This window comes from Tyto alba, unplaced genomic scaffold (genome assembly GCF_018691265.1).
Source record: "Tyto alba isolate M040663 unplaced genomic scaffold, T.alba_DEE_v4.0 Super-Scaffold_23, whole genome shotgun sequence".
NCBI lineage: Eukaryota > Metazoa > Chordata > Aves > Strigiformes > Tytonidae > Tyto > Tyto alba.
The window spans coordinates 13,291,759-13,303,529 of NW_024881297.1; the positions used below are offsets into that span (position 1 = coordinate 13,291,759).

An 11,771-nucleotide genomic window follows, 5' to 3' on the forward strand; every position below is an offset into this window, starting at 1 on the left:
CTCGCTTCCCGAGGGCGCGCACCGAACAGATCCTGGTTAGTTAAACAAGGGAACCTCAAACTATGTAAATGAGGAGCGCGATCGCATTTTTCCTGGCAGGAAGGGGAGGAATTAAAATCACACACACAGAGGAGAAAAAAAAAAAAAAAAAAAAAAAAAAAAAGCCGCTCGAAACTACCCTGAAAATGCGAAGTGTGGGGGGGGTGTGTGGGGGGGTGTGAGTTGATTTAAAGTTGCCCTTTAGACGTCTGTGTGCGCTCCCCCGCCCCCAGGGCTGGCGGAGGAGCCGCCCCCCCCATTTCCCGCCCCCCCCAATCCCAATCCCCGCTCCCCTTCCCGCCTCCCTCCGCCCGCCCCGGCGCGCAGGGCTGGGAGGGGGTTTGGGGGGGCGGCGGGGGGGGGGGGTGGGTGGGGGGGGCGGCGGGACTGATTGGCTGGCCCGGGCTCAGCACATGCCGGGCAAAACGCTTTGTCTGGGGGGCCTCGCAGTGAAGTCGCGGCGGCTTTTTCGGGCTGGAGCCGGCGGGCGAAGGGTGCGGAGCGGCGGCGGCGAGCGGGGGAGGGCCGGGCGGCCGGGGCAGCGGCGGCCGAGCCGGCGGGAGCGGAGCGGAGCGGGGCGCGGAGCGGAGCAAGGAGCGGAGCGGAGCAAGGAGCGGAGCAAGGAGCGGAGCGGAGCGGAGGAGCTGCCCCGGCGCCTTCTGCCCGGGAAAGAGGAGCGGGGGAGTCCAATGAGAAAGCGTGGATTGCGCACAGATTGTATCTGGATGTCCCGGCACGGTGTGTATGATAATAATAACAATAATAGCAATAATAATAATAACAGTAAAAGTTTCCTGCTCGATCTGGTAAGACACTGATACTTGGCTGATTAGAAAAAGGCGTTTTCAAGTTTCAAAGGACCAGATGTGCGCTGGGCTTGAGGGAGCGGAGGAAGTCAAAATAATTGCTTTTTAACTTGCTTGGAGAAATGAATTGCAAAAACTTACAAATGCACCGAATCGGCAGTAAAATGCACTTTATATTCGTTTTTGCACTGACGATAATATCTTTCAATAAGGCTGTGCTGGGCAAGAATTTGAAATACAGGATTTATGAGGAGCAGAGAGTTGGATCGGTAATTGCGAGACTATCGGAGGATGTAGCTGATGTTTTATTAAAAATGCCTAACCCTTCCTCGGTTCGTTTCCGAGCCATGCAGAGGGGGAATTCTCCCTTGCTCGTAGTCCGTGAGGATAACGGAGAAATCAGCATAGGAGCTAAAATTGACCGGGAACAACTCTGCCAGAAAAACTTAAACTGCTCCATAGAGTTTGATGTGATCACTCTGCCTACTGAACATCTGCAGCTTTTCCATGTTGAAGTTGAAGTGCTGGACATTAATGACAACTCTCCCCAGTTTTCCCGAGCTCTTATCCCTATCGAAATATCCGAGAGTGCAGCTGTAGGAACCCGGATCCCTTTGGACAGCGCTTTTGACCCAGATGTAGGGGACAACTCCCTGCACACTTACTCCCTTTCTGCAAATGATTTTTTTAGTATTGAGGTGAGAACCAGGACTGATGGCGCTAAGTATGCAGAGCTGATCGTGGTCAGAGAGCTGGACCGGGAGTTGAAGTCAAGTTACGAACTCCAACTCACTGCTTCAGATAACGGGGTGCCTCAGAGATCTGGGTCATCCCTCCTGAAAATAAGCATTTCCGATTCCAATGACAACAGCCCTGTTTTTGAGCAACAGTCCTATATAATCCAACTCTTAGAAAATTCACCGATTGGGACGTTGCTCATAGACCTCAATGCTACTGATCCAGATGAGGGCGCTAATGGAAAAGTCGTCTACTCTTTCAGTAGTCATGTGTCTGCCAAAATTATAGAGACTTTTAAGATAGACTCTGAGAAAGGACATCTGACCCTCCTGAAGCAGGTGGACTACGAAGTAACCAAATCCTATGAAATTGATGCTCAGGCTCAAGATTTGGGGCCGAATTCTATTCCAGCTCACTGCAAAATTATAATTAAAATTGTGGATGTGAATGACAACAGACCTGAAATTAACTTAAACCTGATGTCCCCAGAGAAAGAAGAGGTAGCTTACATTTCTGAAGGGTCACCCCTGGACACTTTTGTTGCCCTGGTCAGGGTGCAAGACAAGGACTCTGGTGTGAATGGAGAGATAGTCTGCAAGCTCCATGGACATGGCCACTTTAAGCTTCAAAAGACTTATGAAAATAACTATTTAATCTTGACTAATGCCACTCTAGATAGGGAGAAAAGGTCTGAGTACAGCTTGACTGTAATAGCGGAGGACAAGGGAACGCCAAGTCTCTCCACAGTGAAACACTTTACTGTCCAAATCAGCGATGAAAATGACAACCCACCCCGCTTCCAGACAAACAGATATGAAGTTGTTATCTTGGAAAATAACTCTCCGGGAGCGTACATCACATCAGTCACAGCCACAGACCCAGATTTAGGTGACAACGGGCAGGTGACCTACACTATTTTGGAGAGCTATATTTTGGGAAGTTCTATAACCACATATGTGACCATCGATCCCTCCAATGGGGCGATCTATGCCCTGCGAACCTTTGATCATGAAGAAGTAAATCAGATTGCCTTTATGGTTCAAGCTAGGGACGGGGGGAGTCAGCAGCTTGTTAGCAATACCACAGTTGTACTGACCATCATTGATGAAAATGACAATGCTCCTGTCATTGTGGGACCAGTGCTACGCAACAGCACAGCAGAAATCTCGATCCCTAAAGATGCTGGAATTGGCTTTCTTGTCACCAGGATAAGGGCTACTGATAGAGACTCTGGTATGAACTCTGAACTCAGCTGCTCCATAGCAGCTGACAAGGAAAACAGCATCTTTGTGATGGATCCCAAAACTTGTGACATCTCTATCAATGTGAGTGTTGAATCAGTTCCAGCTAAACAATGGGAGTTTTTTGTGATAGTCCAGGATAAAGGCAGTCCTCGGCTTAGTACCAAAGCACTTCTGAAATGTACCGTTTTTGAGTACGTTTATTCATTTTCAAGCACAGAAGCAACTTTGGTAAGCCAACCCTCCCTGGATGTCTCCATGATAACGATTATATCCTTAGGATCAATATGTGCCGTGTTGTTGGTCATTATGGTAATCTTTGCTACGAGGTGTAATCGAGAGAAAAAGGACACCAGGTCCTACAACTGTCGTGTGGCAGAATCGACCTACCAGCACCACCCAAAACGACCCTCAAGACAGATCCACAAAGGGGACATTACATTAGTGCCAACGGTTAATGGCACTTTACCCATCAGATCTCATCACAGAGCTTCTCCGTCGTCATCTCCAACCCTGGAAAGGGGACAGATGAGCAGCCGGCAGAGTCACCACAGCCACCAATCGCTGAACAGCCTGGTGACAATCTCCTCTAACCACGTGCCCGAAAATTTCTCCCTGGAACTCACCCATGCTACTCCAGCTGTTGAGGTAAGGTCCATAGCTTTTTTTTTTTTGCTCATCCCTTCACTCATACACTCACCTGGGAGCATGGAGGTACTCTGCATGCAACCTGTGAGAGCAATAGGCAATTAGGTCTGTGCCTAATGAGAACGTGTTATGGATTTCTCTTTAGATGGCACAGCTTTGCAGTTTTTTTCCAATATCAACTGAATCCATTACCAGGGGGAACAGGATTAAATCTGTTATTAATAGCATTATTTCTTGGTTCTTCCCTGTAAGGCTGAAGCAATGGAGTGTAGCACAGACAGTACTCTGCTCTGGTTTACTGCTTTCTTTCCTTCTTTCCTTCTTTTCTTTTCCTTCTTTTCTTTTCCTTCTTTTCTTTTCCTTCTTTTCTTTTCCTTCTTTTTTCTCTTTCTTTCTTTCTTTCTTCTTTCTTTCTTTCTTTCTTTCTTTCTTTCTTTCTTTCTTTCTTTCTTTCTTTCTTTCTTTCTTTCTTTCTTTCTTTCTTTCTTTCTTTCTTTCTTTCTTTCTTTCTTTCTTTCTTTCTTTCTTTCTTTCTTTCTTTCTTCTTTCTTTCTTTCTTTCTTTCTTTCTTTCTTTCTTTCTTTCTTTCTTTCTTTCTTTCTTTCTTTCTTTCTTTCTTTCTTTCTTTCTTTCTTTCTTTCTTTCTTTCTTTCTTTCTTTCTTTCTTTCTTTCTTTCTTTCTTTCTTTCTTTCTTTCTTTCTTTCTTTCTTTCTTCTTTCTTTCTTTCTTTCTTTCTTTCTTTCTTTCTTTCTTTCTTTCTTTCTTTCTTTCTTTCTTTCTTTCTTTCTTTCTTTCTTTCTTTCTTTCTTTCTTTCTTTCTTTCTTTCTTTCTTTCTTTCTTTCTTTCTTTCTTTCTTTCTTTCTTTCTTTCTTTCTTTCTTTCTTTCTTTCTTTCTTTCTTTCTTTCTTTCTTTCTTTCCTTTCTTTCTTTCCTTTCTTTCTTTCCTTTCTTTCTTTCTTTCTTTCTTTCTTTCTTTCTTTCTTTCTTTCTTTCTTTCTTTCTTTCTTTCTTTCTTTCTTTCTTTCTTTCTTTCTTTCTTTCTTTCTTTCTTTCTTTCTTTCTTTCTTTCTTTCTTTCTTTCTTTCTTTCTTTCTTTCTTTCTTTCTTTCTTTCTTTCTTTCTTTCTTTCTTTCTTTCTTTCTTTCTTTCTTTCTTTCTTTCTTTCTTTCTTTCTTTCTTTCTTTCTTTCTTTCTTTCTTTCTTTCTTCTTTCTTTCTTTCTTTCTTTCTTTCTTTCTTTCTTTCTTTCTTTCTTCTTTCTTTCTTTCTTTCTCTCTCTCTCTCTTTCTTTCTTTCTTTCTTTCTTTCTTTCTTTCTTTCTTTCTTTCTTTCTTTCTTTCTTTCTTTCTTTCTTTCTTTCTTTCTTTCTTTCTTTCTTTCTTTCTTTCTTTCTTTCTTTCTTTCTTTCTTTCTTTCTTTCTTTCTTTCTTTCTTTCTTTCTTTCTTTCTTTCTTTCTTTCTTTCTTTCTTTCTTTCTTTCTTTCTTTTTCTTTTCTTTCTTTTATTTCTTTCTTTCTTTTCTTTCTTTCTTTCTTTTCTTTCTTTCTTTTCTTTCTTTCTTTCTTTCTTTTCTTTCTTTCTTCCGTTCTTTCTTCCGTTCTTTCTTCCTTTCTTCCTTTCCTCTTTCTTTTCTTTATTTTCTTTCTTTTCTTTTCTTTCTTTTTCTTTCCTTTATTTCCTTCCTTTCTTTTTCTTCATTGCCTTCCATTTCAGTCTGTATAGCTCTCTTTAAGAAAGAGTGCCAGAGTACTTATATAGAGAAAAAATACATGAAATTCTTTCATTAGTGGAGATGGAGAACTAAAAGTTTGAACACTGATCCAGTTTAAGTACAGCTGTTGTAATATATGATCGTAGTATCTCAAACTTTGAGACTACCCATCTCAGTTTTTACTGCAAATGCTATGTAGTGGCTTAAGTGAGAGCTGTGTCTTGGTAGCTCTTTGAATGTAGAGCAATGAGATTTTATTTTTAATTAGAATCCTGGAATGGTAAGGGGTTGGTTCTAATCTGTTAAAACTCCACCTCTGTTTAATCCCTTGTTTTACTTGTTAACAAATCAGTTATTATGAGTTTGGAGCCTAACAAGCAGCAGTGCATTTCCTCATTGTACAAGGTCCTCAGGTGTTTCCTGTGGCAGGCACTATACTACAAAATACTCTGTTGTACTGCATTATGTATGTGCAGGAATTTAATTTCATAAAACTTTAAAGGAAGAAAACCAAACACCCAACAAACAAACCCGAGAAGTGAATTAGTGGGTTTACAACTAGGAGTTTGAACTTTCATTTCAAGGAATCAGTCTTTTCACCTTTTCTTCAGCAGGTTTCTCAGCTTCTCTCGATGCTTCACCAGGGCCAGTATCAACCACGGCCAAGTTTTCGAGGAAACAAGTATTCCAGAAGCTACAGGTAAGGATCGGGACTGTTCAGCTACATATGCATATGCATGTATCAGAAAATACAGACATGTACTTTTAATCAAAATGTGGAATACAACATATGTGAGATGATTTAATTTCACCATCACTACAATTCTCTTCACAGATATGCCCTACAAGACATGGATAAATTCAGCTTGAAAGACAGTGGCCGGGGTGATAGCGAAGCTGGAGACAGTGATTATGATTTGGGGAGAGAGTCTCCAATTGACAGACTTCTTGGGGAAGGATTCAGTGACCTTTTCCTTACAGATGGGAGAATTCCTGCAGGTAAGAGCACAATGGAAGCTGAACGGTTTATTTACAGTGCTGCCTGGCTGTCACTTTGATAAAGCTACTACAGAGAAACCAAAATTTCTTTAGCTTTCAAGTCCTGTGTTTCCTTCCTTTTTACTCTGCTTTGTGATAAATATTGAGCTGAAGCCTTCACATATCTACAAAATGAAACCTCAGACACAACTGAAAATCTGCCCAGAGCAATGCCTACTTTTTTCTGTTATTCACATCATCATGATGAGCTGGCTCCAAATCCCCCCCAAAAGCATGATCTCCTCCATGTCCTTAGACTTTTAATGACTGGGTGGATGCTTTTGCAAAGCCAGGCAGTTGTGGTTTGTTAAAAATACACTGAACTATAATTTGGGAGATATGTTTTCCACAGCGGGTTTGATCCATATGATACAAACATCTACCATTCAGAAATGGATTGTGAAAGTGGTCTACAAATATGGATGGAGAAGAAAGAAAAGTGTATTTTTTCCCACTGAAATATGAACTTCAGTGGTAAGGGAAGGATCTAAATACATCCCAGATTTTAAATCTTGCAACCCTAATTTCTAGAAACAAAAAATTAGGAGGTACAATTCAGAGGCAGAGGGCAGAAAAGAAAAAGTCTAGAAAAGCATGAGTGAAAATAAGATAAACATGTACATACATTTTCATGTTTATGAAGTAGCACTTTTAAGTTTATTGGCCCAGTTACAAGTTGAATAAAAGAGGCTACAGGAAATCACGCTAGATACAGACATGAATAGTTTGTAATTACTTTAATAATCATTAATGATTGCTTTGTGGGGTGGTGCAGCACATATTCCCTTTTAAAGTGACCCCCGCATATTGCCCAGGGCTGGAGGAGAGGAGCTGCAGTGCTGCAGGTTGCACAAGGCAAGAGTAAACTCCAAAAGTTTAATTTGTTCTTCTTACACATTTTAACTTTAAAATTTTCTTTGTATATTTTGCTCCAGACTAGGTCTTGTATCACCTACCCCAGCATTCATCTGCCTCCTCAACTGAGTCTTATGTACCCCGTGTTTCAAAACCAGAGGCCTTGAAAAGTTACTATTTTTTCAGAATCCTTAATTGAAATCTGGAGTCCTAATATATTTCTTACCCTCATCTCCCCAAGCTCCTACTACTTATTCCTCTGCCAGCTAGCATGAGGCATGTCTCGTTCTCTCCTGTGGTTGGCAAGGAGGCAGGGAGGGATCTGCTGGAGCTCTCAGTTGCCAGGGGAACATCAAGTGCAATGGTGTTTGCACTGGCATCCAGCCCCGCTGCTGCCAAGAAAGAGCTGTCCCCTTCCTGGTGGGCAGCTGGGGGCTGCCAGCCGGCAGGAGCGGTTGCCCTCTTGGCTAGCTGAAATGCCCATGACTCATTTTCAGCTCTTGCAATTCAGTCTCTAAACAGGAAGCCAAGGGGTAGGATTTCCAAAAGTGCCCAGCTAATCGTATTCCAAGTAAGGAAAACTCCTGCTGAGTGCAGGCGGAACTGGGTTGGGCTGTCAAGACGAGCATTTAATCTCACCCAGATGTCCACTTTGCCACTACACATAGTCTTAATCCATCAGATAAGTATGCCGAAGCTGTTCAGATGAGACCTGAATTGATCTGCAATCCAAACAAATAGAAAAAGAAAACTTCCTGGAGGTTTCCTGCTCTCCATTTTGAAAGGTTTCTGCATTGTCAGTCTGGACACAGGCAAGATGCTGTGAAAAGGTCCTTTCAGTGTGTCCCTTTAAGGTGGAACTGGAAAGGAACAGAGCCAGTCCCTCAAAACTTCAAAAATTACATAATCAGAAAGTTCAATAACTGTCCTTGAAGGACTTGTTTCTTTCTCTCTCTCTTTTTAGATCTTCACCAATAACCTTTAAGTTCTGGCAACTAAAAAAAAAAAAAAAAAAGCTCTTGTGCATCTGTTTTTTTTTTTTTATTTATTAATTGCTGATTTAAGGACAGACTGTGACACCATTCATTTTCCTCAGAGTATCTTTTGATCTTATGTACAGAAATGTCAGAATTTATTATTTAATATGAAAGCCAATCCTGATAACATCAGCAACAAAACTCACAATAAGACAACCCTCACTAGTAACGAAATGCTAGACCATTGAAACGCCCTCATTAATTTACATGAGTCTTCTTAATTAGAAGAGTAGTCCTCACTTTCTGGGTTGAGTTAAAAGCTGGTCCAAGAACCATGGATCACTTCGATATCTTTTCTCCTTTCTAACTCTTAGGCATTTTCTGTAAAACAGCACACGTGTGCTTTTCATACATGGGAAAAAAGCACTTGAAGGCATTTCAGTCATTTGTATCAAAACTTCAGCCACTGATGCTTTACAGGTTGCTCTGTTCATTTGAAACTCACTGGATCAGCAGGCCATTTGCAATATAGCTGGTGCAATATCCAGCCTCCAGCCTGAACTTGTTTCCTTGAAGAAACTCATACTCTCACATGTAAGACACAGAGAAAGTTTATACTCAGAGGAATGGAAAGGGCATTAGGAAAGCAAACGCTATGATAAGCTGTGTAAAGCACAGCGATAAATAACGCCAACAGTATGAGAGTAGGACTTTATCAATCACTGGTACGTCCTAAGCTGAAATACTCTGTTCAGTTCTGCTTACACCATTGCAAAAAGATTTTTTGATAAACTGAGTGGATCCAGAACCAGATGGGAAATGTGATAAGAAAGTGAGGAAAACTTACAGGGCATGACTGCAAGCATTTCTTATGTATTCAGTATATAAAGAGAAAGAAAAAGAAACTGTATTCTGTGTGAGCTAATCTATCCATTAATTGGTAGGAGATTAGGGCAAAAGTTTCTTATGGTCAAAATATGCACAATGCGAAGAGCCTGGCATTTTTTAAAACTTTCTTTTGAAGTATGTGACTCAAATTCAAGCTCATATCCTCTGCAGCACCTAGGTCTTTTTCAGCAGGTCTGACAGGCACCCAGGGAGCACCCAGCCTGAGCCAAGGCTCCATGTCCTACAGAGTTGGTTCCCTTTGGAGAGGAAAATTTGGCCTCTCTCCTGGCACGTCTATCTTTATGGGTCTGTCAAATAGGGATTTGCCTGTCTCCACTTCCAGGGACCATTCCCAGACCTCTTCAGGTGTTTGAAGAGGGCTTTTGCAGTGCCCCTCCATGGGCCAGTTAAGACCAGTGTAGCTCCCGGGGAGGCAGTCACCTGCCCCATCATATTGCTTCTCCCTGAGAGACACCATTAAAAACAAGTAGCTGAAAGAGTGGCTCTGTTGTCTTTTGCTCTGCAGCCCTCTTGGCTGGCCTGGATGCCCACCTTGTGGGTTAGAGACTCCTTGTGCCAGCATCTGTGCCAGCACGGTCCAGCAACCTGGGCTACAGAGCTGCAAGTGCAACTCAGAGTAACTCCAGTATAAACACTGGAGTTGCACAGGGTGTGAATTAAGCCCCAGGTAGTCTGATACTAGATTAAAATTTAACCAATTCAGTTAAAAAGGTAATATGGCAGTTGATCACCTCATATTCAACATACACCTCATTGTCAGATCAAAGGGAGGCATGTGAATGAAGAGGGAGATCCCTCTGCACATTTTGGTTCTTTATTTCCTTTGTCCATTTATTCCCACTGTATTACTCTGATATGCTTCTCTAATTGCATGTAGAAAACTTCACCAAAACTGAAGTAAATGCTTGGAGGTAGAAACACCTTCATTTTATTTTGTATTTTTTCTAATGAAACATTGTTGTACAAAGGGAACACATGGCTTTAAGTCACAAGGGCTTGTTTTCCACCTGGGATTTACATGTTTATCTTCAGCCCTAGTTAAGAGATTGCATTACTGTCTTACACATTCTGCATTTATTGTCCTCATTTTTTGAGACCATTCAGAAATGGAAGTATGTATAGATCCAGAGCATCTGTATTTGCCACCTTCCTGCACACAGAAAGTGAACCCAAACACCAGATTTGGACATCTCCGGAGAAGTTCAGTCCTTGTGTTAGTCCCTGCGAACGTAAGCGGCGACTGCAACAGGAGGGGGGATGCTCACTCTCCTCTTTTCTCTCTTGCAGCAATGCGGCTGTGCACGGAGGAGTGCAGGGTCCTGGGGCACTCTGACCAGTGCTGGATGCCGCCGTTGCCCTCTCCCTCCTCCGATTACAGAAGTAACATGTTCATCCCTGGGGAGGAGTTCCAGTCGCCCCAGCAGCAGCTGCAGTTGCAGCAGCAGCAGCAGCAGCAGCAGCAGCAGCAGCAGCAGCAGGGCCTCGAGGAAGATCCACAGCCTGCTGACGCCAACGAGAAGAAGAAGAGCTTTTCAACTTTCGGGAAAGATTGCCAGAGCGAGGAGGAGTCAGGGGACACCTGTACCTCCTCTCTCCTCTCCGAAATGAGCAGCGTCTTCCAGCGCCTGCTGCCTCCCTCGCTAGATGCCTACACGGAGTGCAATGAGATGGATCGCTCCAACTCACTGGAGCGCAGGAAGGGACCTTTGCCAGCCAAGACCGTCAGTTATCCGCAGGGGGTGGCAGCCTGGGCAGCCAGCACACATTTCCAAAATCCTGCCAACAACGGGCCCACTCTGGGGACTCACTCGAGCGCGCAGCCTTCCTCTAAATGGCTGCCAGCCATGGAGGAGATCCCAGAGAATTACGAAGAAGATGATTTTGACAATGTGCTCAACCACCTCAGTGATGGTAAACACGAACTCATGGATGCCAGTGAGCTGGTGGCGGAAATTAACAAGCTGCTGCAAGATGTCCGGCAGAACTAATGGTTTCAAAAGCCTACTTTTCCATATTTATGGAAAACTGGAAGGGAAAAAAATAAAGAACAGAAAACAGACTGAGAAGAACTGGCATTGCCAACTAATTGCATTTATCATAAATGTGTCTGTGTATGTTGAATATTAAAATACTGTATTTTCATATGTACACAATGCAAGTGTGATTATCTTTATCTGTATTTTAAAAATACATTTGTACCTTATATTTATGTGTAATTTAACAAATAAATTTTATTTTTGTACACCCACAGCAAGCATGTTTTCCTAAATGTATATAGGTGGTACCACCCTTGTCAAAATTCCTGCATTCTTGCCACACAGGCATGTTAAAAAAAAAAAAAAAAAAAAAAAGGAGGGATACTGCTTTCCCTCATTATTTCTTTTGAGTCTCAAATGTTATAAATACGGATTCAAACCACTGAAAAGTTATGCAAACATTAGTTTCAATAATCCAACATCTTGTTGAAATGTTTCATTCTTATAATAAAGAGTTGTCAACTCCCATGAAACCTAAAATGTCCTTTTTATTTTGATGCTTTTGGTCTGTAGATTCATTTTCCCATTTAGTTAATGGATTATTACAGGCTGGGGTCATCTTCTATTTTACAAGTGTCTTCCCAAGTGAACAAATGATGGAATTCAGTGATAGGACTTCCAATATTATCTCTGCAAGGTACATTTGTTCTGCCATTGTTATGCTGCAAAGCCAGTTGAGGTGGACAGTGTATACTTGAAAGACAGAAATAAAATAATCTTTTCTGACCTCAAGCTGAATTCTCAATTTATGTAAACAAAAAAAAATTGCAGT

The 11,771-nt window shown here is 42.0% G+C and overlaps 1 protein-coding gene across 2 annotated transcripts; it reads left to right on the forward strand.

Moving 5' to 3' along the window:
- Positions 1–597: 597 nt before the first annotated feature.
- Positions 598–11,472, forward strand: PCDH18 (protocadherin 18). 2 transcript variants are annotated; one of them, XM_032997805.2, is made up of 4 exons: positions 598–3,472; positions 5,796–5,884; positions 6,020–6,183; positions 10,251–11,472. In XM_032997805.2, the coding sequence occupies exons 1-4, from the start codon at positions 968–970 to the stop codon at positions 10,949–10,951; spliced, it is 3,459 nt and encodes a 1,152-aa protein (XP_032853696.2). In that variant the 5' UTR covers positions 598–967; the 3' UTR covers positions 10,952–11,472. The 2 variants fall into 2 exon arrangements, with proteins under 2 accessions (XP_032853696.2, XP_032853697.2); XM_032997806.2 differs by having other exon boundaries at positions 5,799–5,884.
- The last annotated feature ends 299 nt before the right edge of the window (positions 11,473–11,771 follow it).

What these genes read in the sequence shown, in the direction of transcription:
- PCDH18 (XM_032997805.2), top strand. Translation starts at nt 968, where the DNA reads ATGAATTGCAAAAACTTACAAATGCACCGAATCGGCAGTAAAATGCAC. An exon ending in ATGCTACTCCAGCTGTTGAG is followed by an intron (nt 3,473 to 5,795) that starts GTAAGGTCCATA and finishes CCTTTTCTTCAG; the next exon opens with CAGGTTTCTCAGCTTCTCTC. An exon ending in AGATGGGAGAATTCCTGCAG is followed by an intron (nt 6,184 to 10,250) that starts GTAAGAGCACAA and finishes TCTCTCTTGCAG; the next exon opens with CAATGCGGCTGTGCACGGAG.